Source organism: Rhea pennata, chromosome 6 (assembly GCF_028389875.1).
Source record: "Rhea pennata isolate bPtePen1 chromosome 6, bPtePen1.pri, whole genome shotgun sequence".
NCBI lineage: Eukaryota > Metazoa > Chordata > Aves > Rheiformes > Rheidae > Rhea > Rhea pennata.
This window is the reverse complement of record NC_084668.1, coordinates 20,646,980-20,671,137: the sequence shown is the minus strand read 5'-3', so window position 1 is coordinate 20,671,137 and position 24,158 is coordinate 20,646,980. Positions and strand designations below refer to the sequence as shown.

Sequence of the window (24,158 nt, the reverse complement as noted above, 5' to 3'; positions counted from 1 at the left end):
CTATGCACATTTATTACACTAAAACAGGTCTCCCTCTGTGAGCATAGCTTACTGAAGAGCTAGGGTGTTACTGGTATATTTTATTCAGTTCTCTACTTACAGCTAGAGCATAACTTGTACCTAGGGAAGAAGGGGAAGGCAAAAAGGTAAGAAAATGTACAGACTGAGTTGAGAATAGGATTTCCTCCTTGCCCTGAGGAAAGAAGCCAAGCTGCCTGCAAGGCTTAGTGAAAGTATAAACCTTAAAAAAATAAATCAGTTACAATCATCTCTAAGCTATCAGGTCCTATTTACAGGTGTAATACCTCAAGGCACATAACGATAGGAGGAAAACACGTTCCATGTCAATAGAGTATTGCACTGCTGTGGAATTTTGGTCCAACTATACCACCGAGAAAGTGGAATGCTTTAGCTTGCGCTTCTGCTTTCTTTGTCTCTTGTATTTTTACTATGGTCTCCATTTGCTCTAACTATAATAACTCCTTGTTCTCTCATTTTTACTATTACTTTTGAAAGATGTTAAAATTACATTCTTGAATCTTGGAGCTCATACAGTCAAAACAGATAGAGTTAAGAGAGTATACTTACATTACGAGAATCCACAGCTGCATACATGATATCCATCCATCCTTTAAATGTAGCCTATAAACGGAACAGTTGTGTTTATCTTACGCTTCTCCTGGAAAATGGCTTGTCAGAAACACTGTTTAAGAGCTGAAGACAAAATGTCTTGATGGCTCATAATAAACACCAGTATGGTACAATATTAATAGGTGATTCTTGCCTTCTAGTGTATTTTTTATTCATATGTGAGAATTACAAGCAATGTCTAATATTTTACTACGGAGGACACAACATCTATTAAAAACTTTTATCCACTATGAGTAATACTGGATATAAAAGTTATTTTCTTTCTTAGAGCAGAGTAGGTGTATTTGATGTAGACTCAAAGCAGCTAAGTTGAATTGGGTTTGAATTAGGTTATTTTCTTTTATCATAGTCTTTATAGCCTCTACTGTATATATTACTTCTGTGAAGTCAAGGATTTATCCCACACTTTAAGCCATCACCAGTTCTTGGCTCAAAGGCATGACATTTTTCAACAGTTGCAGTGATACTCTATAGTTCCTGAACAAGAGCTCAAAATTATTTACCTTTCTAGTTCACAGGAATTAGAATCATAGAATCAGTAAGGTTGGAAGGGACCTCTGGAGATCATCTAGTCCAACCTCCAATTAACCTAACTCTAGACCAGGAATTATTATTTTACCAGTGCCCATGACAACTAATCTGTCACAATTAATTAATTAATTAATTAAACGATAATACAGGAAAAACTAGCTTATCAGTTATGATGAAGTGCTTCCCTAAAATACCAGCCTTGTGGAGGGAAAGAAGTTAACAAATGATATCTCAGCTGGAAAGAATATATTATAACTCTAAAAATCAGAAAGATATGGGAAATATCTGCAATTCTGAATGTATGAATTCTCAGGATTCTTAGGATCTTCAAGAAAGAAGGAAAAAGTACCTTGCCTGCGGCAGGCATGTTTGCATATGGTGGTTTTATGTCAGCATCTTGTGAAATATAAGGATTTCACTAACATGAGAGAGAACATTTTGGAAAAGCTTTGAAAACAGGGATACAAGTATTAATAAAAATGAATAGAATGTCTCAGTGTTAAAGATTTGATCTCAGTTGTGCGTGTACTGAAAGCACCAAACATTCCCAGTACCCCTGAAGTTCACATCTCATGAACTAATCTTCTAAATAGGATTCTTTCTATCCTCACAAGAATTCTGTACTGCTGACATTGATCTGCTCAGTTTCTTTCTACAATTTATTTTTGCCTTTTATTTGGTGCATAGGTATATTACTTTGGCTATATACTTTTTATAATTTTCCCGATTACCAAACTTGACTTCCAACATAGGAGTTAGTATAATCAGTTGAATAGAGATGCAAGGCAGATATACATATTTGAAGAGAAGTTCACAAATACACTTTATATATGTTAAATATGCATTTCTGCTTATTTGAAATTTCTTTACATAATGCATACCTACATAAATACATACACCCCCCCCATGCACAAACACATATGTGATTCTGTGTTTTTAAAACATGTACTCCACATTTCTGTGTAAGGATTTTTATAAGCATAATTGCAAACCAGAAAAATCTAATGATCTAATCTAAATGATTTCTTAAAATAACTTTGACTGTTGCAATTAAACAACAGAAATATAGAAACAGAAATAGTGACTTACTACTTGAAGCAGTGACAGATAGCCAAGGCCTACGTTATCAAAGTTAACCTTCACATTCTTCCATCGAGCAGTTTCATTGTTTTTTATGAGCTCCTCACATTGGCTATGGTTGTTGATTTGGCTGATATCAAATCTCTCATCAGTTGTAGTGTTAACACAGTAGTAAAATTTTCCAGCAAACAAATTTACTCCCATGATACTGAAGATCAGCCAGAATATAAGGCAAACAAGAAGCACATTCATAATGGATGGAATTGCTCCTAGGAGGGCATTCACAACCACCTATTGTACAAATGAAACCAAGGAGACACAGGGTAAGAACAGAGGCCCCAGTATATTACATATGTTTTATCAGATTTAAATATAACACTCTATTTTAACATCTGTATTATGCTTTTTGATTTGTTGAGAATAACAAGTAAGAAAACAGGTATAGAAGAAAGATAACCATACACATAATAACAAATGGTGGCTTTAAAAATGAAAAAAGAATAGGAAAAGAATTCTGAGAAAAGCAGAAAAACAGTATTATTTAATTCTTCTTTTTAAACTATTTACTTTATGTAAGTCTGCAAAACCATATATGTATTTTTATGTATTCTTCTAATAACTGATTGCATCAAACACAACAAAATTGTTTCTACTATATGTTTACTGGAGAAACAGTCCAAATTAATATTACTGAGCACATTTTTAATTGAAAGTAATTTTGAAACCTCTTTTAAATAATAGAAAATTAAGGGATGTGTGCATGTTGATTTGGATGGTTATATATAAAATAGAAAGGCAGACATATATTCAAGCCAGGAAATTGGCTAAGTATCCAAACACATAAAAGCTGCTAGTGGCAGCTGAGCAAAAGCTGCTCAGACAAGTGGCAAATAAGACTCCAAGAACAAGGACACTTGATTTAACTTGCAGATTTTGGGGGAGGAAATCAGACTTTGGGAAAGAAAAATACAGAATACGTTAATGTACGATGAATGATGATTAAAAACATGTCAAAATCAAATAAAAAAGTTGGGGAGAAAGCAGGTCCATTATGAATGAGAATGTTTTATTTAATGATGAAATTGATGAACTGCAAGAAAGTTATCTCCTATTTTAAAACTTGTTTGTAATAAGATTACTAATAAACACTCTAATAACTAAGGATCACCAATATCAGTTTTGCAAAGGTAATTGAATCATATCCTTATAACCTAATGAAGATTTTGTTTTAAAATGCAGGACATTAGGTATTACATAGATGTGATTATTTACAATTCGTTTAGTTTATATGATGTACATACTACAACAGATCTTCTTGCACACTATCTTATCTGTTTCTATTTGAAATACAAATATGTAGCTTAAGTCTGTAAGACATTTTGGCATTAAGATTATATCCACAATTAATAGGTTCCATACATTTAATTACTTGTTAAACTAGTCATCCAGACAGATTCTCTCTCACTCACTGGCTTTTTATATAATAGAAAAAAAAGCTTTGAATGTTAGAATACATGATGAATATCACCACCATGAAGGAAAGAAAAAATACTTCTTGCACTTTGATGGATCCATTCCTATCAAAACAATACCTTTTTGGGGTGCTACATACTTTGGACAATATTCGAGATCTCGTATGTCTTCAATAAAATTGTTATGTTAAATTTAGAAGTTGGACCAGATGAGGTTCCTTTCAACACAAATTATGACTCTAAATGCACAGAATGGGACAAATTTTCTCCATCCTTCAGTGCAGATTTGTTTTTTGCCCAAATGCCTTTAAATCCAACATTTATATGTCAAAATCAGAAAAAAAATTCACATATTGTTAAAAAATGTTGATTTTTAATAGGGGAACTTAAAAACTCAAAAGTAGTTCATTAATCATACTAAAATCTCTAGCGATACCTATTATAGATCAGTAAGCAAAAATAATACAGCATTTCATTGCTCAGCAGGGCAGAGAGGATTCCCTGACTAATGGGTAAATCCTGAGTATTTCCACAGTGCTGTCTTATGTTGATCAGCCTGTACGCTCACCTTTGTTGATGACATGACTGTGGAAGGCCACGGACAGAGGAATAGTTTGACCTAAACAAATTATCAGTTTAATATGAATGTTCAAATAATTTAAACATGAAATATGTGAATCCATTGATTTTAGTGGGAAACTTGACTGCAATAATAAATGGATACAGCATTTTTTGCCAACATCCACATATTCCGTAATATTTTTGAAAAAAGGTAGTATTTAAGAGAACATTTTAACTTAAGTTTATCTTGATTCTTCTACTTAAAAATGTATCTAGATTTCTTAAATGTAATACTATCATCCATCAGAAATAATTATTGAGAAACAAAGGGATAGTTACTGAAGTGAAGATATTTTTCCTCAAGCTTTGAGTCTCATTACACCCGACAAGTCTTTCTCTTACAGCTGCTGGTCCAGTCACGTTATTCTTTCCATAATTGCAGCATTTCTACAGTTGACCTACTTCTTCTCTTTTTAATCTAAGTCCTGAAGCTATAACAAGACCAGTTTGTAATATGAATCATTTGAAGACAGAACATCAAGGAAAACAGTGATCTAGACACCTCCTGGCTTCCATTGGTGGTAGGGCTTAGAGAAGAGAGGGCCAGGCCTGACTGTAACATACAGCTAGTCGAAGTGGGGACAGTATTAGAAAAAGATTATAAAGTGCCCTTTACTGGTTAGGAAAAGATAGTATGGGACTAGCACCATACAGGAGTAATTGGGAGAGAGCATAGCTGGATCGTGTCTCAGCATAATTCTTAGTTATACTCCCACAGGCTACTTTCACGAAGTCCCAACTGCAAATGAAAGTTTACTTTCACTAGCAGTAGTAGTGGTGAGAAGATGCTGGGGAAACACCACATGCTTTCCATTGGGGAAATGTTTTCTATGACTTATGAGTCCAGGGCAGGGGGGAAGGAGCAACAAATCCAGATTTTAAGGAATGGTACAGCAGGCAGGCTAAAAATTTAAAATGTGTAGAATGGAATTTCTTGCACATATATAAGAAGCATAATACTCACTGGAAGTAATTATAAGTGCCCGTGCAAATAGTAAACTACACTACATTGTCATATTTTCAATTTATAGATTTTAAACAGCAAAAGGATTATGTTATGAACACGTATCTTGAATTTCCATATACCAGGCCTTAGAATTTCCTTGTATTAATTTCTTCATCAATTTGGGCTAGCATATCCTTAAATATATTAAGCTTGAAATTAATGCCTTAAAATAATGCAAAACTCATTATATCCATAGAAAAGTTATTCAAATGGTTAATTGCCTAACTAATAGAAATCTGCATCTTATACATAGTATGAAGTTATCTAACTTCACCTATGGCTTCCTATTATGTTTTTTGCTAAAGTCAGAACTCTCTAGGTGTTTTACAAAGAGATACAGTTAGCAGGTCAGGATCAAATCACTACGTAAAGTTTATACCAACACAGAAGTTACAGGATTCAAAATTACCTGTAAACTTTCACGATAGGAAGTGAACTTTTTTTTTCTCCTTGCCACATTAAATTATCACTTAAGGAATTTACTGCACATATATAATCTGTAATATTTTGTATTTGCACATATATAATCTGTAATATTTTGTATTCAGTTTTTTGTTCATCACTCTAGTTTTTTAAAAAAGAAAGAATAATGTGCTTTATATTCAGTTATTATTGAGGTTTTACATGGTCTTATGTCTGAAGTTTCCTAAAACCTAAGGTTTCAAATTTGCTTCAACATGGTTCTGAAGGATTTTTTTAAAATTAAGAATAAGTGTATGCTTTAGCCAGTCTAAACACAGGAAACATTTTGACAAATATTGCTAAGACTTATGAAACTTATGAAATCTTTACTTTCTCTTTAAATGTGAAAACAAGTACGTCACATCAGAAGAGAAAATATGCAGAGCTTCTTAGAACAGTGAATGATTATAGGGCTGTCAGACATGATCCGAATATGCAAACTTTGTCATAGACAGCTCCAGACTCTCCAATTTCTCCAAAAATGCTGTTGGGAAGAAGGAGAGCTTTATGGAAGGAACTATGAAAGCTCACAAAGCATTCAGAATCTCTCAAAGATGGTGAAGTGTTCTATAGTCCGATTTTCAGATAGAAAAAGTGCAAAGAATATGAAGTTTTGTTACATAGTGGGGTATAAATATATTATCTGTACGTACGAAGAAGGCCACATTATTTTTTAAAGGGATCTTCACAGTTATGGTGGTGCAGAGCTATGAAATAGATTTTGTTTGACAAATATTTGTATAAAACTTTAACAGACCTTTCCTGTAGCTATTCAACAAGAAAAAGAGCAGTAATCAAACATGCAAATCAATCTCACTTAGTTTAGAGATAACTCTTGGATAAAGACAATTAGTAAATAGATCGCTAACTTTACTAAAGTTTGTTAAATGGTCACCGAGACATTTCTATTAAAATTATTTTCATGAAAATGGGGGGGAGGTTGACTGAAATACATTTTTCAAATTTGGAAGTATCTGCTTTCTGCAGAAAACTGAGATTTGTTGGCAGAAAACACACTCCAAAAGCAAGTTTAATAATTTGGAGGAAAAAAAGCTTAATAATTTGGGCCAAAAAGATGTCTTCTTGGCCATTATCCGAAAGTTTGGTTACAGAAATATTTTCATGGATTGAGTATTCCATAGTCTCGGCCTTCTCTATGGCCCTGTTCCCCAGCTGGACTACAATTCACTTATCTATTGTTCCAAACTTGCTAATAAGAGATGTGGTAGTTTACCAAGGAAATGCAGAATAGCCTGGCAGCCCATGAAGAAAGGGCCTGTGAGACTCTTAAGATTCCTTGGAGGCAAGGAAGTGGTATTTTCTATTTAAATTGTTTAGCTTTCATCAAAGAGTGTTTCTTTTTTTTGGTTAAAGTCTATTAATTGTCATATATATACAACATTGCATTTTCTCCAGAAACTCACCAAATAGTCTTAACTAGTCAGCTTAAAAGGTTACTACTAACCATGTAACCTGGGCTGCCAAGGCGCAGTGATTCCAGTAGGGAGCTCACACCTGGATCCTTTTTAATTATAATAATAGTTTTTCAGCTCAAGTGCATCTGCCCAATAGTCCTACGGCAATACGCCGCAGGCAGATAGATAGACTCCGAAGGCTTAAGTCAGTCCTTGTCTTGTGGTTGCTAGAAACATCTACCAGCCCCAGCTGCTGACTACTGCCCCTAAGAGAAATGTTTCTAGAGCTTTCATGTCATAGATTATGTAAAGTCTTTGTCCATTTCAGTGCACTAAAGAAGTGATTTAAACTAATCAATCTGACTTTGCATTGAAGTAGACTGATAGAGCCCAGCTGGGCAATTCAGACTTTCAGATACGGAAACCAGTATGATGATAACAAACAGCTACGGACAGTAACTTCTCAAATCTATCCAACTCTGTCAGCGAAAAATCTTCTGATATGTTTTCAGGCCACTTAGTGCTCTACAGATTAAAATCAACATTTTAAAATCAATATGGAAAGCAATCTGCAGCCAATTTAAGCCAGAAGTCACAGAACAAAATACCAGCTGCATCTGATACACTAGAAACATTGTCTCAAATAGAATGGAATAGTCATCTAATCTGAAAGAGAGAAGGCATTTAAACACTGCCAATTTACTTATTAACATATGAGTTCATAATAAACCCTTTAACTTGCAATAAAAACTGCCAAATAATATTAATAGAATAATATGTTAATAGATTTTTGATAGACTATGCATTTTATATGAAATATACACTTGGCATATATCACACATTTGTATGAGGAAGTATTGCTTTTTTAAACTGTTCTGTCTATAGCAGGATTTAATTATATGGGATAAATTCAGTTTTGCATTAACACAGCATAGATCCATGCAGTTGATAATTCCTTGGGCCTTCCAGGAAAATATGAAATTGGCTGAAAAGTCAAGGAATCTAAGTTTAACAATGCGTGCAGTAACACATGCATTCATATAAGCAGATGAAGCCTTTTGCTTATATGTTAGTGATAAATGTAAAATATAGAGGATGCGAGTGTAGCATTTCTGCATGGATTTGTCATTAATTATTCTGCATGCATTTTTACTGTGTATGCATGCATTATTTCAGATTCTTTCATTGCATCTTACCCTCATCCCTTCAAATCGCGACAAGGCTCTTAGAGGTCTCAAAGCTCTTAGTGTCCTAAGGGATTTAATGGCACCAAGTTCTGAGTAGCCCAAGGCATTAGCTGTTAAGCTAACCAAAGAGACCTACACAAAAACAGAAAGGCAATATTGCTCATTCATCTTGTATATCCATATGCATATGGTGGGAATGATATGTACCCTGAACTTCTCAAGAAGATTCAAGGCTGGACCTCTTTCTCCAGGCATCCTTCTATAATGCAGAAATATCCTTTAAGTCAGACAAAGTAGAACAGAAGTACATTGTAGGTACCTGTTGATGAAATCACGTTGGCAGAATGGTATAAAAATACCTTCTAAATTCACACATAAACCAGTTGTCATTTGATGTATTTAAAGAAAAACTGAAGTCTCATGCAAAAAGAAAACTCCCCAAAGTTGGGTGAATTGGAATGGTCAGTTTAGGATGGGACTTTCCTTTCCCTAGTACCTTCAAAACTTGATGAGAATGTCAAAGCTCTCAAAACTCACATTCAGACCTGATCTTTTGTGAATGCAACTATTTACAACCTATAAATTTTTATTCAACAGCCATAGCTACCAGTGCTGTTCAGATTTAACCAGACTAATCAAGACTGATAAACAATTGTTTGTTAGACAATAGTAGGAGCTTCATTGTTAGGCATATTCACACTTCACTACAATCCCTGTAACTCCTTTAACCACTTCATCAATTCTGGCTTATACAATGCTTGGTCTGCAGGCAGATGAGAAAATATACTAGACTAGCTATAAAATAAATAATACAATTATCTTTCATCAATAATCCATATAAATGTATTTATAATGAACCATTGGGAAGGAGCGGCCCTAATAAAAACATAATACAATATCTTCCACTACCGAGCATTTAATACCCCTCCCTTCCAGCCTTTCTGTTCTCTCTTATTTCTCTCACTTCCGAATTAATCTTTCTGCTTGGTTGTCTCTATCCCCTGGCTAAACACTAAAAAACCAAAAAGTGCTTCAGAGATTAACTTTTTTCCATGAAAAAAATCCATTAGAGTAAGGTTGTCATGAAAAACTAAGACAAAGTTTTTCATAAAGTTCGCAGAAGTAACTAAACCACAAACTATCAAATTTGTTAAAAATGCAATAAACATAAAATGACAGTATGAAGTATATTATTCATCATGTCTCTGTAAACTCCCTGATCATGATGATTTATGCAATCTCATTACTGAGCCAGTAACTTCAGCAGGGTACAGACTCAACTACAGAATACGAGGTGTGCATATAGCCACTTTTTATGATAGAAACACCAATGTTGGTGGGGATACAAGTTACTACACTTTCCAAACTCTGTGTAGTAAAGACTTCATGGTCATATCACTGCATTCTGAGGGAGATGAATAATGTATTGTGATTTCTGTAGAACTCTGCTGCTTATCACAATGAGCGAACATGAGTGAATTCAATGAGTTAATTCAAGACACATCCTTACCTTGCATTCCACGTGAATTACATACGCAGAACTTAAAGGTGCCCTATTAGCACATATAGATGTAGTTAGGCTATTAGGGACGGAAGGGAAATGAATGTTTGTTATACAGCTGAAGATCTGTAGACTTCCACTTTTGCTACCCAATACTGTGAGCATGTAGGCTTGAAGTTATGCCACTGCTCTCCTTGTTGGCGCAGCCTTTTGAAAGTGATTTGAGTACCCACCCTACTAGTGCTCCTCTCCAGTGCTCCAAGTGCTTCTTTAAGGTCCCCACATGATGCAGTGAAAACTCCCAGAGTACTGTGTAGTACAATGGAACTGAGAGTTCCTCACAGCATTTTCCTTTCTGATTACATTGACTAAGTGATAGGACATTTACAGTAATTGATTAAAATGTTAGAAATCTTAAAAGAAATTGCTTTGAAATATTCAAATTCCATATGCAGTAAAAACTAAAGATGAACAGCATCCTTTGCATACAGCAAAAAAATATTAAAAGGTATCATTTAAATTAAGCATTAAAGTATCGTAAAACTACAGATAATCAGCAAAACATCTCTACAGTAATAAATATATCTATGCAAATTTTGTCTTCGAAGCAGAATTATAAACTGTATTGCAACAGTTTTAGAACAGAGTTCCCATTGGATGGAATAGAAAGTTTACCTTAAAAATATTCTGATTTTTACAGCCTATAGTACAGGATATGAAAAAGAATACATACATCAACAATCAAGAAGTCCAGCCAGCACCATGCATTAGTGAAATATGTTTGAAAGCCATAAGCCACCCATTTTAAAAGCATTTCCAGAATGAAGATGTAAGTGAAAACTTTGTCAGCATATTCCAGCATGGTCTTGATAGTTTTACGTTGTTCTATATATATATCTTCAAATGCCTGCAAAAAAAAGATTTTCAAAGATATATTCAAAGACATAATTAAATGGATTCGGAATTTGCAATGGAAGATAGAGTAGCCAAGAAAGAATTTGAATTGGAAAGGTACATGTAATGATAAGCTATATATCCTTCCCTCAAGCGTAACTTTCTCTCTCGCTCCATATTGTAATTTTTTCAGAATGCCAAGTCTAAATACAATATTGTATTTCTCTTGGCTGAGCTGAATGGTGATCTATGGAACTCACTGTAATACAATTCTCCTGATCTCATTTTCCGTCATTGTCATGAATAGCAATTCTTATTGACATAAGGATTTCTTCTGTTGCAGCTGCAAATTTATAGTAAAATGATATTAGGAATTTAATACTTGCTCTTGTGATACAGAATTTTTGAGAAAATAATAGCTGAAATTAAACTATATGGAATAACCCACAAAGCAATCCTGAACAGAGATTATTAACTCTCCCTTCAAAAGGAATTGTCTACATTGACAGAGAATCACTGTGCATTGAATTCCAAGTGCAGCAAGTACCATATATTCTGTTCCTGCTATGAAGTACTAATTAGCTCAATACTTACTCAGACACCTGCTTAACATCAAGTTGGTAAAATGTGATATTGGTAAAATATATTTTTTAACTTTTAAAATATAATTTCATATATAATATATAACAGCTGTAGTATAATTATTATCGCATACATTACATATTATGTAACATACTATGTAATAACTATATATAATATATAACAATATAATTCTAGCATATTAAGTATTTTTAAAATTTTTGGTAAAATTTGGTAAAGTAATTGAAGCACTTTTGCATCTTACATCTCAGTTTGACAGTTCAAATTGCTGGTGATACATTCCTAGCTCAGCTGTGGCTTATTATAAATCTATATAATCAGAAAAAAGCTCACAAATTATATTGTATTTCTGACCGAGAAAAATGAAGAAAAATTACTAATATGTGAAAGGAACGCAAAGACATGTTAGTAGCAGTCTGATACAACTAAATTCTTACTTCCATGAACAATAGATATTTTGAAGTTTCCACACACATTTCTTTCATAGCCTGTGAGAAAACTTACATGTCATGCAACATATGCTAAATACCTGTTGATATATTTTGATATTAGAACATAAATGAATTGGCTTCTAAGTTCTGACACGTCATCTGTAGCTATACAATTTACTACAATTCTGAAAGCTTGCTGCTTAAAATATCGCATATTCCACATTGAATTTACCAGAGCACCACTGCTGAGAAGGATCATGAAGACAATGAAGGTCTCAAACCAGTTGTGTTCAACAATCTTGTAGCAGGTTTTCCTAAGGTTCCACCAGATTTTCCCTTTCCCATCTTCTACACTCACTTGACAGCATTTGAATCTCCGCACACAGCCTGTTAAGTGTGATATTAAGTTGTGAGATGTCAGAATAAGGCAAATATTTATTAGGAATCACAAATGAACAGAAGTCAACCGGCTGATTTCAGTACTACTGCAACAGATGCCAGTAAATAAGCATCGTCCTGAGTGTCTGAGGGCTTTAGTTTCAGTATCTGAAGTGGAAGCTTTGTAACTCTTACACCGACTAAAGACAGAGAGAGCATCAGAACAGTAAGTACGTATGTGGCAGCACCTCTGAAGGAGATACTAAAAGAAAATACAACCGTAATTACAAAACTAGTTCTTAAGACTGACTGAGAGTAGAACGTAGCCCAAAAAGCAACATGGTTAGGTCTAATCACCTGGGGCGTATTTTGCTTTGTTTACCTTCTGTAAAACAAGCCTCCGGCTCCAGAGCTTCTTCAGGTTCTGCTTCCGGCTGCTCCCCTTCGGGGGGGAGTCCAATATCAACTGTGCTGCCTTCTGATGAACTGGATGCATTTAGTTTCTGTGAATGAAACCCCACTTTTTTTTAATTTTTATTTATTTTGAATAGATGCTAATGTTTGAAAATGCATACAAAATATTTTGCAAGTACTCCGTGCTCTAACATTAAAAGAAGAATTTCTTATATACAATACATAATGCCAAATTGCTCTACTACAGGTGAGGTCACAAGATTAGAAACTACACCACGTATATTTTCCCTATTGAAAATATTCTGATATTTTCATACAAAGAACTGCTGAAATGATTATACTACTGTTCTGAGCCACATATAAGAATTCTGAAATGAAATTTTAGTAAGTTTAGAAATGGATGCCTTCCATACTTCATACTGTTTAATTATTCCAATCATGTGGCTGCATTTTAGATTATACTTCAGACAGCAAATGTTAATAGAAATAATTTTTCCAACATCATGACCAAACCAACAGCAAGCTGCACAGATGTATTTTCATGTCTCAAATACAGGTTATTCTTTCAAGTCTGTAAAATCTAAAAGGTTTGCATATAAACTTTTCACTGTTATTGACATGAAAACACATATTACCAGCCATATAGGATATTTTAAATCTATTTATTTCCAAAAGAGCAGCGTATTACTTTTAGAGCAGTAGCTGTCATTTTGCATTCTCACTTGCCAATGCATTTTCTGAATTTATTGTGCAATTTGAAACTACTTATTACTCTGCTATAGTACACATACATGTCAAATAAATAGCCAAAAATTCTTTTTTCAGAGGGCTAAAGTGAAAACAAATGCTTTAAAAACAATGCTGCACCAATGAATCATACTGATAACATAAGCCAGATCTTCAAAATGATTCTTTTACACCCTCATATTATGTTGACAACAGACAAATATGAGTACTATAATAAGTAAAAGTAGTTCTACCACAGCATTCTATGACTCTTCTAATGTTATCACTATGTGGAGTATAACATCAGTAAAATGACTGCATTGATAAGTAGCTAATTTTATAAAGGGAATGATGTAAGCAGATTTAGAATACTGTTTAGAGGGAATTAACTTTAGACACAGGCGTGTTCCATGATAACATTAAAGATATATCTTTGTTGACATATAAAGCTTAAGTTAGAGGCATTATTCCTTTGAAATACGCTCAAGGAGCCCCAATTTCTATAAAGCTTTTCTAAAGGAAATGTAAATAGTATTAATATGTGTATACAGAAAGTACTGGAAGACTTTGATATAATTTTACATTGCAAACAACATTATGTTCTTCAAATATAGAGAAAATTAATTGCTATCTCTCCAGTCTGATTTTATCAAGTCATACTGACCATCTGTTGTGTTTTGACACAGGCTTAACTTGATCTCCATGTATCAGAGTGGTCTGTAGCCCACATTTTAGAGGAAGACCATGTGAACGGAAACATTTAGTGTATGCATTACTTTATGTATGTAATTTCAATGATATCTGTAAACCCATTTCCTTTCTGTTTCTTTTAAAATCCCAGCTTACACATTTATGTGCATGAGCTTTTGCATCATGTTTGTGCATGAGTTTGAGCATCTATGAGGTAGGTTCAATGTACACACACAGATGCACCCTCTTCTAAAGACTAGTATTTCCAAATTTCTCATTGCAACGTATTCAGAATTACAGATGATGCATGGCAGTTTGGCCATTGTGGAATACTGCCTCTAAAATTGTGAAAGTGGAAAGTATGGGACAAATTCAGCAGTCCCCAAGTAAGGACCACAGTGTTTAAACATCAGTGAATGTCCACTATTCATTTGAGAAAAGGCCAGAAATACCATATACTCAAGGTACATTCCAAGGAATTTTATGCATGGTGTTTAAAATACCTTGTATCAATACAATGTCAAAAAAACACTTAAAGTGAGAAGTGACTATCTGTTTGTATTCTGTACCGTTTTATTAAAATGTTGCTTTCATCATTCCAGTCTGGACAGCATTTCCAACAAAATGCTGCAGTAGTAGCAGAGCAAACAGAAATTATGAACTGGTTTAAAATATAAGGTTTAAAGACCTACTGTCCTTTTTTTTTTAAAGGAAAATGAAGAGTTCAGTAACTCAGTCATTATGCAGCGAGTTAATTCAGCATGTGTTAATTTTAAGGAGTAACAAATTCCTATTACTGAAGTTGCATAAAACTAGCAAATACTCAAGATGGAAGATTAGAGATATCCACTGTAAGGAGAAATCAAAATGATCAGGCACAAATATGACACAGTAGAATGGTCATTTATAAGGAACACCAGAAATCCATCTTTATGTGGGGCAGTATGCATGGTGAATTGTATCTTACAAGTCTCTTCTCACTGAAAATCTGGCATGCTTCTTGTAAAGAGCTGCAATAATAATCACAGGAGTTAAGCTGAACAGATAAATCCTAAATTGAATCAACAGCACTTGATATTTGAAACAAAACAACAACGAAACACTTAATCCTAGTGATATCTGAGTTACTCTTCTGTTGCTGCTGTAACACAGTATTTCCTTAGCATGCTGACCGTGTATACCTGAGATTAGCTCGAACTAGATCATTATGTGAAGAAGCATATTATAAACTTTATTCAATAAATTCAGTCTGTAATGATTCAGTATCATCAGTGATAGGAAAAGTTTAAATTTATTCGACAAAAATAATACTTAATTATCTTTTTGTTTCTTTGTTATTTTTTCCATGTTGAATTTATTGTATGGCATTTTATGCAATCTTTAAAAAATTAAGCATGCATTACAAACAGCTAGGAGGTTTTTGTGATACAACATCTTAGGATGTCACCAAATCAACTAAATTCCGTATGCTATGGAAATTTTTCAGTAACAATCACACGTTTCCGCAGTAAACTTCTTCCCTGGTACAAAGCACTTGACACAGGGACGCTGCACTGATTTCTATGTATTCAAAGCAAACCTATCTGGGAAAAGAACATGTTATTGCTGATTACATATAATTCCATGTGCTTTAATACACAGAATGACTTTCCTTTTTCTATGACTTTTGTGACGTGGCAGTGTCCACATACACAAAAGCCAACTGGGTGGCTAGGCTACCTGTAACCACAGACCCACATTGCAAACGTAGCACAGGCCCAGTTCTTTACCTGAACATATCTTAAGGTACCTGGTAACTTCTCTTCTCACCAGCATTACATAAACTGGATTTAGGCAATGCTATGTATTTAACATGCATACAGCTTTTTTTAAAAGAACGAACCTGTAGAAACAAGGTAATCAATTATCAAAACCACACTTTATCTTTTATATGGCAGCAAGTCCTTTTTGATCCTTATTTGATACCATGCTTCTAGGTTTCAAAAATATTCGTCACTTAGATTATAAACAATCCATCAGGATCAGCTATGAGACACTGTTAAAGAGTCATGATGCTAGACTGGAAAAGAGAAAGGTTTTCTGAATAATATGCTAAGGAAATTATTCTCAGAGAAGCCTGCTTTTCAACAGCTCAGAATGTACATCCTCCATCTCCTTTGCACAGAAAACAATAATGGAACAAAAGTACTTACATGGTTTTAAAGCAGCAGTATACCGATCATCATAGATACATATATTGTTTATGCCACACTTATCAACAGCATTGCCAGTCATGCTTTAGTCAGTAATATAATACAATACAAGATACCATTTTTAGTTTAGCTTTCAATATAGAAACTGAAAGTGGAAAGCAGCTTGCCTATCAGAGAAGCATTGCAGAAAGCAGCAGCCAAGTTTAGGTCAGGAAGTTTTAGACATAATTACTTTCTGAACCTTGACAACATCTCATAGATTCATACAATTCTGCTTCACTTACAGCCAGGCCACTTTGAACTTCTAACATTTCCTTCTTTCTTTGTTCCCAAAATGGTAATCCGAGAGTAGCTGAAAAGCTCTTACTTTTACATTTTTAACAAAACATGAAATTTCATTAGTGGCCATGATGTCACTAATTGCTGTTGAAATCACAATTTAAGGGACTGAAGGAGCAAAGAGCAGAACAGACAGAAGCATGAAGATGGCTTCAAGAGAAACCACCATTCTGGTTTTGCTTTTAATTTCCTTTCCTCCCAAATACCTGTGAAAATGTTAAATAATGGAAATTATATATTTTTCAATTTTCTCAAAACTGTATAGGTATCAGTATGAAAATCAGATGATTTGTGATATAAATAGTGATGCTATATTCAAAGTTAGCCCATTCATATACAGCTACAGCACCTACAAAAATGACCAAGTGGCTGAATATCCTTGTAATTCTACTGGTATAAAAGAAATCTAGATGTCGCTCTTCACAATCTTATGTAGTCAGGCGTAATAACTCTATATCTGTTCAAAAAACAGAACATTGTAATTCATGGCAAAACAATTCTGTGCTGACTCTTGTTGTCAAATACTGCAAAAAACAGGATCCTTGAACTACAGTCCACTCTGTAGTTTATTCATAATTCCTTTAATCTACTTATTTACGAACATTTGAGAAATGAAAATATTTGCAAGAATGTTTGATGAAAGCAAAAACATCCTAAGTAGCACTGCAAATATTTGCAAAAGCACTCCCACTGGAAGCTACTTTAAAATGGCTCTCTAATTCACCCAAGTAATAGTAAAAGGATATTTCTGAAACAGAGAAAAGAACTGCTGCTTCTAAAGATTAATTAAGCTAACTGCAAAGTGAAACAATACTTCACAATTTAATACCGTCAACTATGAATCACAGTATGCCAATGCTGTGTGACCAACTGACAATGCAAAGACTAAATTTATCAGAGTACTAAAGAATTCTGAATAATGAATACTTGTAAGTCAAAGTCAGACTTAGATAAATTACTCATTACAAAATATAAGATAAAAAACTGCAGAAATATATTTTAGCTCCATGGATTTACATTATGTTTTGTGATCATCCAAACTAAAAGCAGCACTATATTGTGCTACGGTGCAGTAAATACTATGGTAATGTTAAATTGGTGGGATGTAAATCACACTGAAGCTAGGGACCCTTTTGTTCAAAGTCTGTAAGTTATTTACTAGATTGCTGAACTGTATTTACTACTCAAAAAAATGTCAGCAAGTTTAAGTTTCTCACTGCAGGCAGTTTCAGATGTTTAGGGAGGTAGTCAGTTTGTGAGCACAAATTAAAGAGCTATGGCCATATTTTGCTACCAATTTCCTCTTTGCACCTCTACACTTTTAAGTGTGGGTGTAAGTAAGAGCAGAACTGATCTCTGAATGTTTGACCAGCCAAATATCAGTTTTGTATAAGCTTTTTTACCAAACGATGGTCACATGCTTTGACTGTGGAAATTAAATGAATTCCATGCTTAATGGTGCTTCAATTACTGCATATTAGCCTCCAATACAACTAAAAGCTTACATGAAATTTACTTAAGGAAGCATTTCTACAAAAAATATTGTAAAAAGTAAACATGACTATGTAATAATACCAGTTTGCAAGTTACCTCCATTATAAACTAAAATACAATAGCACGAAAATTTTCCAAAACAGCTAGCAGAGTCTAAGTATCAACACAATTCATACATAGGCTTACTATAATTTTGATGAGAAACGTACTCTGTGCGTTACATATTCTGTCTTCCTTTCAAAAGGAAAGAAAACCCTTCAAAGAGTCCTGAAAACTTTACCATCAAGCCTGGGAAACACACATAGCATGCACTACAAATGCTGTCAGAATATCATGAAAACTACAGCGTCTGAATCAAAGAAATGTTGGGGTTGCCAATCCCGCCTGACCATGCTGTGATGCGAGTCCCACGACTCCACAGAGAGCAGCTGTGCATGTTTCTACTGTCTTGCAATGAATGGGACATAGCTGAGTAGCATGCAGGCCAGTCAATATCCATTAAAAAGTGATTAAATACTATATATATATATAGAGAGAGAGAGAGATGTATAACTTGTTTAGGTCACCTGCATAAAATTGGTGACACGATGCTCTGCCTCGTTAAAAGGCACCAGAGCTGCATTCTTGACTGATCCAGCTTGGTTTTACCCCTGTGAGAAGTAAGAATGGCAGGAAATGAAGTTCAGGACAGAGCACCACTGCTTTTTTGTGCTGGAAATTCTTATATAAATATAACGACTGATTAAAGATTTCACATATCTACCTTTCATTAGTTCAGAATAATATGAATATGGAGACATTAAATATCTTTTAGATTGCTGAATACTGAGTATAGTAAAATGTTCATTGTTAAGGTGTCTGCAACAGCATTATGCAATCCCACCTTCCTTAAAGCATTTAAAAATATCATGTAACTCTGTTTATCGTGGTGTAACTACCAGCCTAAATAATACACTTTAAATAAAAATCTGATTATTACATAGGTAAACACACACTGTAAAATTTTCTATATAAACCATCCCCATAGTACTTAAGGACCTAACATGAAAGGAAAATTTATTTTTATAGCTTCTGCGCTAGATAGCAGTAATGCACCTCAAATCTATAAAAACCTTTGTTGATAGGACAGCAGACCCAGCAAAGTGGCCCCATATATATGAATGGTTCTACTTCCACAATAAAAATTTTAATTTAGTATTTGTTCTTTGATTTCCTTTTTCACTATATTTCTCTATTTTCTTATGACACAATGTTCTCATATCTATTTCTCTTTTTTAGGTTTCAATGGCAATTTTCTAGACAAATTCCAATCTGCTTTTTATTATGTAGATTCACAAGTACTAACATGTACAATATTGTATATACAGGCTACGAGGACGATCAGAGGGCTGGAGCACCTGCCCTCTGAGGAAGAGCTGGGCCTCTTCAGCCTGGGGAAGAGAAGACTGAGGGGGGATCTGATCAATGTGTACAAGTACCTGAAGGGAGGGTGTCAAGGGGACGGGGCCAAACTCTTTTCAGTTGTCCCGTGTGACAGGACAAGAGGCAGTGGGCAGAAATTGAACCGCAGGAAGTTCCCCCTGAATATGAGGAGGAATTTCTTCCCTGTGAGAGTGACGGAGCACTGGAACAGGTTGCCCAGAGAGGCTGTGGAGTCTCCTTCTCTGGAGATCTTCAAGGCCCGCCTGGATGCAACCCTGTCTGACATGCTCTAGGTGCCCCTGCTGAGCAGGGAGGTTGGACTAGATGATCTCCAGAGGTCCCTTCCAACCTTACTGATTCTATGACTCTGTATGTTTCTAGAAAGGCATAATCTCATTCATATTTCCATCAAAATATTGGAAAGGATGTATGTCATATATTATAACAAAGAATTCACATTAATGTACTTAATTAAAACTGCTAATGAATGACAATTACTCTGTAGAAATTCAGCTCATTCCTTGATAGTGCAATGAATACATGTACATATGGATGTACCCAGACACAAAAGCACGTAGACACACACACACACACACACGCGCGCGCGCGCGCGTCTGTATCTGGCTATTTTGTGCCATGCAGAACGTTTTCACGGTAGAGTGATGCCCACACTGCCTGCCATTAGGGAATCTGCTACGTGAACGTGGCTTGGTAGCAAGTTCTATTTTCAGCACTTTCAGACTGTGGCTGTAAGGTATAAAGTGACTGCAGAGAAACACTTAGCAACGGTAGATCCATCTAAGTGGGAAAACATGAGAGTGCAGAACATTATGGCATGAAGAAAAATGGGAATAACTGAACAAAAAACATTTTCAGACTCTTTTTTGACTAAAAAAATAACTTTATGTGCTTCTTTTGCTATGGATCATTTTCACAGCACGAGTATTGGTCCTGTGACTAGTATGTCCCTATTTATCTTTATATCAAAAACTACAGCAGATAAGAATCATCCAGTCAGAAGCAGGAACTAGGATTATAATAAAAAAAACCATACTTCTGTGCTTAAAATCTGATTGAAATTCAAGCACTTAAATCCAGAAATATGTTCATAGTCATTGCCTAAACTGCTCACTCTCTTCAACGTGCCTGAAATTTGGAAAGGCTTCCCTTCCATTTTTCACTTTCAGTTTCTGCAAGAACAAGAAATTTTCATCCAAAATACACCCAGAAGTGTTTCAGCCTTGACCACTCTAGATTGTTTGGCAGTAGCCCATTCCTGACTGAATATGCATTTCTTTGTCTAATCTTCTGAGGTATTTGTTGGAGTTCTGAAAGCATGAGTAACACACATTTACAAAGAATTAGGTGCGTCCAAGAACGCAATGATAATGCTTTTTTCTTTAAAAATAGTGCATCTGGAAGGGAAAGCTGGCCGTATATAATGGTAGCATACTGACTGCAGTCTATGTCTCAAATGTGAGAGAATCCACTTTGATATTTTCCCTAAAGGAATTCAAATCAGTATTTTTGTGTCCTTGAAGAATAACCAAGTTGGGGTCTGTCCCCTGAGAAAAGGACAGACTTAGCTAATCAGAATCACTTGTCATACCATCCTGTTATACGACGGAGAAACAGATGTACTGCTGCCACTGCACTCATATCCAGGGCTAACCATCAGCCTACAGGTTGGTTTGAATGAGGGACCTCCGCCACCTCGTCTGCTAGTGAGGTTATGCAGTAAACAGTTAAAAACTGAATGGACTACAAAAAAAGGAAGAAGCAAAAAGGAGAATGTTGGTAATGAGCGAATTCATGTGGGAAATCCAAGTTTTAATCCATACTTCAAGGTGCTTCCTGTATTTTAGCTATTGACTATTGTATGTAGAAATTTTAAAAGTTTTTTTTTAGCAAGGAAAGAAGGTTTCTTTATCAAAATAAATGCCATAATCATTAAAAAATAACAAAAGTCATGCTTCTTCTTCCTGCCACCATTCAGTGAAAAACAAATTTCTCCTTACTGCACAATAGTTGTAGCTTCAGCAGAAGTGGAGAATACTCCACGAAAATGGAAAACTCCACTGATTACATTTTCAAAAATAGATTTCAGCATCAAACAAATCTAATAAACAGCAATGAAAATATTTAAAGTACTTCTTTTTCAGTGATTTTAATGACATACAGTATTTAATTTAGTTCAATTACATTTCCAAATTACTTTTTTCAGACAAGTTTCTAATTAAAAATTATCAGAGCTATAATCCATTTTGATAAAATTTTAGTTAATATGTGCATAGCTGCATAACCATAAAAAAGAATAAGCACAGGAAAAGTATACAGGACACATTGAAATATGGATTGACTAACTACTAACAGGAATGAATTTGATATGGGTGGAGCTCAAAATAAGGAGTGAAGTGAACAGAGTTTAAAATAATGTTTTTATGAGTATATAGTTCTGATCCGACTTACTAGTCACCCTCTCAAACTACCTTTGTCAGAGGATCCTCTTTTAGCATCATTCATACAGTAGTATCACCTGAAGCATCCTTACCAGTTGCAATCAATCTACAGAATGAAATAACTGTCTCTTCTTCGCACTTGCCAACTGAAGTATTTAGAATGTCTTACAAAAAATAATACATTTAGGCTGGCAGCACCCTTGAAACTGATAGAATTATTAAACTTACTTTACAGACAAATCGGAATGACAGATGGGTATTTGTTACTTCACCAAGATAGCAATGAATATTTTGTAAAGAAGAAATCCAAAGTATTCTGCTTCCTGGTAATGAACTTTATTTTACAACCCTTTATTCCCAAACTTTCAGGCTATGCTAGGAGTATCATTAGTTGCTATGCAGGAAATGATAGAGGTACTTGAGCGTGACTAGCAGGAAAAAAAAAAAAAAAAAAAAGCCCTAACCCAGAAGGTCCAGGGCCTGTACTAAGAAACTGTGTGATTTACATAAAGACAGAGAAATAACCTATGCCATTACACTCATATGCAATCTCATTACAGACGATCTCACTTGGGAGGCATTGGTCAAGACTGCCAGCGGAACTGGCTGCTCCTTGGGCAGCAATGGCAGTGTTGGAACAGCTAACAGTGGAACGAAACAGCAAGAGGACAACGGGCCAGTGCACCAGCCCAGCGCTTTCTGAGGTGGCTGAGGAAAATTCCTTTCCTCACCCTAAGTAGGAAGACAGAACAGAATCAATCAAAATCCTACATTAAGAGCAAGAAACTTTCACATAACTGACCTATTCATTATACAGTTTGATTTAAAGGACAAACTGCAACAGTTTCTGTTTTTTCACACCCAAGACATGATTTTGAAGCACAAGAGAAATACTAATACAAACAATTTGTGAAAAAAAATTGTTTAGTGGTGCTAGTGTAGTATTCAAATGTACTTATGGGCTATTCAGAGGCTTTTGAAAGTCTCAAAAACATCAAAACAATCAGGGTGGACTGTTAATTTGACAAGAAGCTCTCCAGAAAGCAGATAAAATAGTAACTGCATTGATGAGGTATGGAGAGACTTGTACAACCCCTGCACACTTTCAGAATCCAGGACTTCAGTATCCAGGACTATCAGATTGGTTCTTTTTCTGGTTAATGATTAAACTTAATAAAATAATATTAATTTTCTAAAAAATTGTCTTAGGCATCTTGATTACTACTGTAAATACAACACAATATTACCACTTCATTCAAAACTAGCAACCTTACATCAATTTATCTCAAACAAAATTGCAAGTTTCTGTATATTAGTATACAGGAATCAAATACAGATTTTAAACCACCACTAGAAACCTTAGAAAAGAAAAAAACATCAAAGTCTTTTTTTTTTTAATACAGAAACAGTCCTACCTCTTTGCTTTCTTCCAGGTCAGACTCGCTGCTAAACTCTTCTGTATTTAAATTTTCAAAATCTGATTCCCCGACAGCAATCGGCACTGTCACAGTGAGACTTGGGTTGTTTATGAATGACATGTAATCACTTTCATCAACAACGTATTTTTCCACGCTGCTGCCTATGCCACTGGTAGTTCCATTCCCTTCTTTAAGATAGGCAAGGTTTTTACCTATTTCTACTATGGTGTGGTTAGAAATACAGCTGTCTTTCTTGTTATTTAGGTCTTCAAGAGGTTTGATTTCATCTAAAACTTTCTGCTTTCTAACAAAGGCTTTCTGGATGAATTCACGCACTTTTCTTTTCACATAATCTATGCCCTTCTGAATCCTTGCAACAGCAATCTGGAGATTGTTCATTTCATTATCATCATCTGTAGCAGCAAGGTTGTCTGAACTAAATGAGCTCAGCAGCAAGGCCAAAAAGAGGTTGAGTACCTGAAAAACAGTAAGGAGAAAATATACTGGATCTCTTATTTTTAAGTGATAAAAGTAATTCTGTTATAACTTGTTCAATATGACACAATTTTTATTTCACAGCTAGAACTTTATGTCAAACCACCTGCTTGCTACTCTTACCAGGCCATTCTCCCTGTCCCCTGTATTTTATTACCTTGCCAAAAACATTTTCTAGCTTTCATAACTTCACTAACTTAGGTGAAAATCGAACCTTTACCTTCACCCTTTCCTTCACATTGGAAGTATTGTAGGTCTGCTCCTAAAAGTGCAGAATGAC

General features: G+C 34.8%; 1 protein-coding gene across 9 annotated transcripts in view; it reads right to left on the bottom strand.

Annotated features, from left to right (window-relative positions):
- The window catches only part of LOC134141985 (sodium channel protein type 2 subunit alpha), a 55,870-nt gene that overhangs the window by 5,620 nt on the left and 26,092 nt on the right, over positions 1-24,158 (bottom strand). For all 9 annotated transcript variants that reach the window (XM_062578640.1, XM_062578642.1, XM_062578647.1 and 6 more), the window contains 7 exons: positions 23,381-23,860; positions 12,612-12,732; positions 12,084-12,238; positions 10,660-10,833; positions 8,435-8,557; positions 2,272-2,553; positions 589-642 (listed from right to left, as the gene is read on the bottom strand). In XM_062578640.1, coding sequence (XP_062434624.1) covers positions 589-642; positions 2,272-2,553; positions 8,435-8,557; positions 10,660-10,833; positions 12,084-12,238; positions 12,612-12,732; positions 23,381-23,860 — 1,389 coding nt within the window. The remainder of the gene's footprint in view (positions 1-588; positions 643-2,271; positions 2,554-8,434; positions 8,558-10,659; positions 10,834-12,083; positions 12,239-12,611; positions 12,733-23,380; positions 23,861-24,158) is intronic.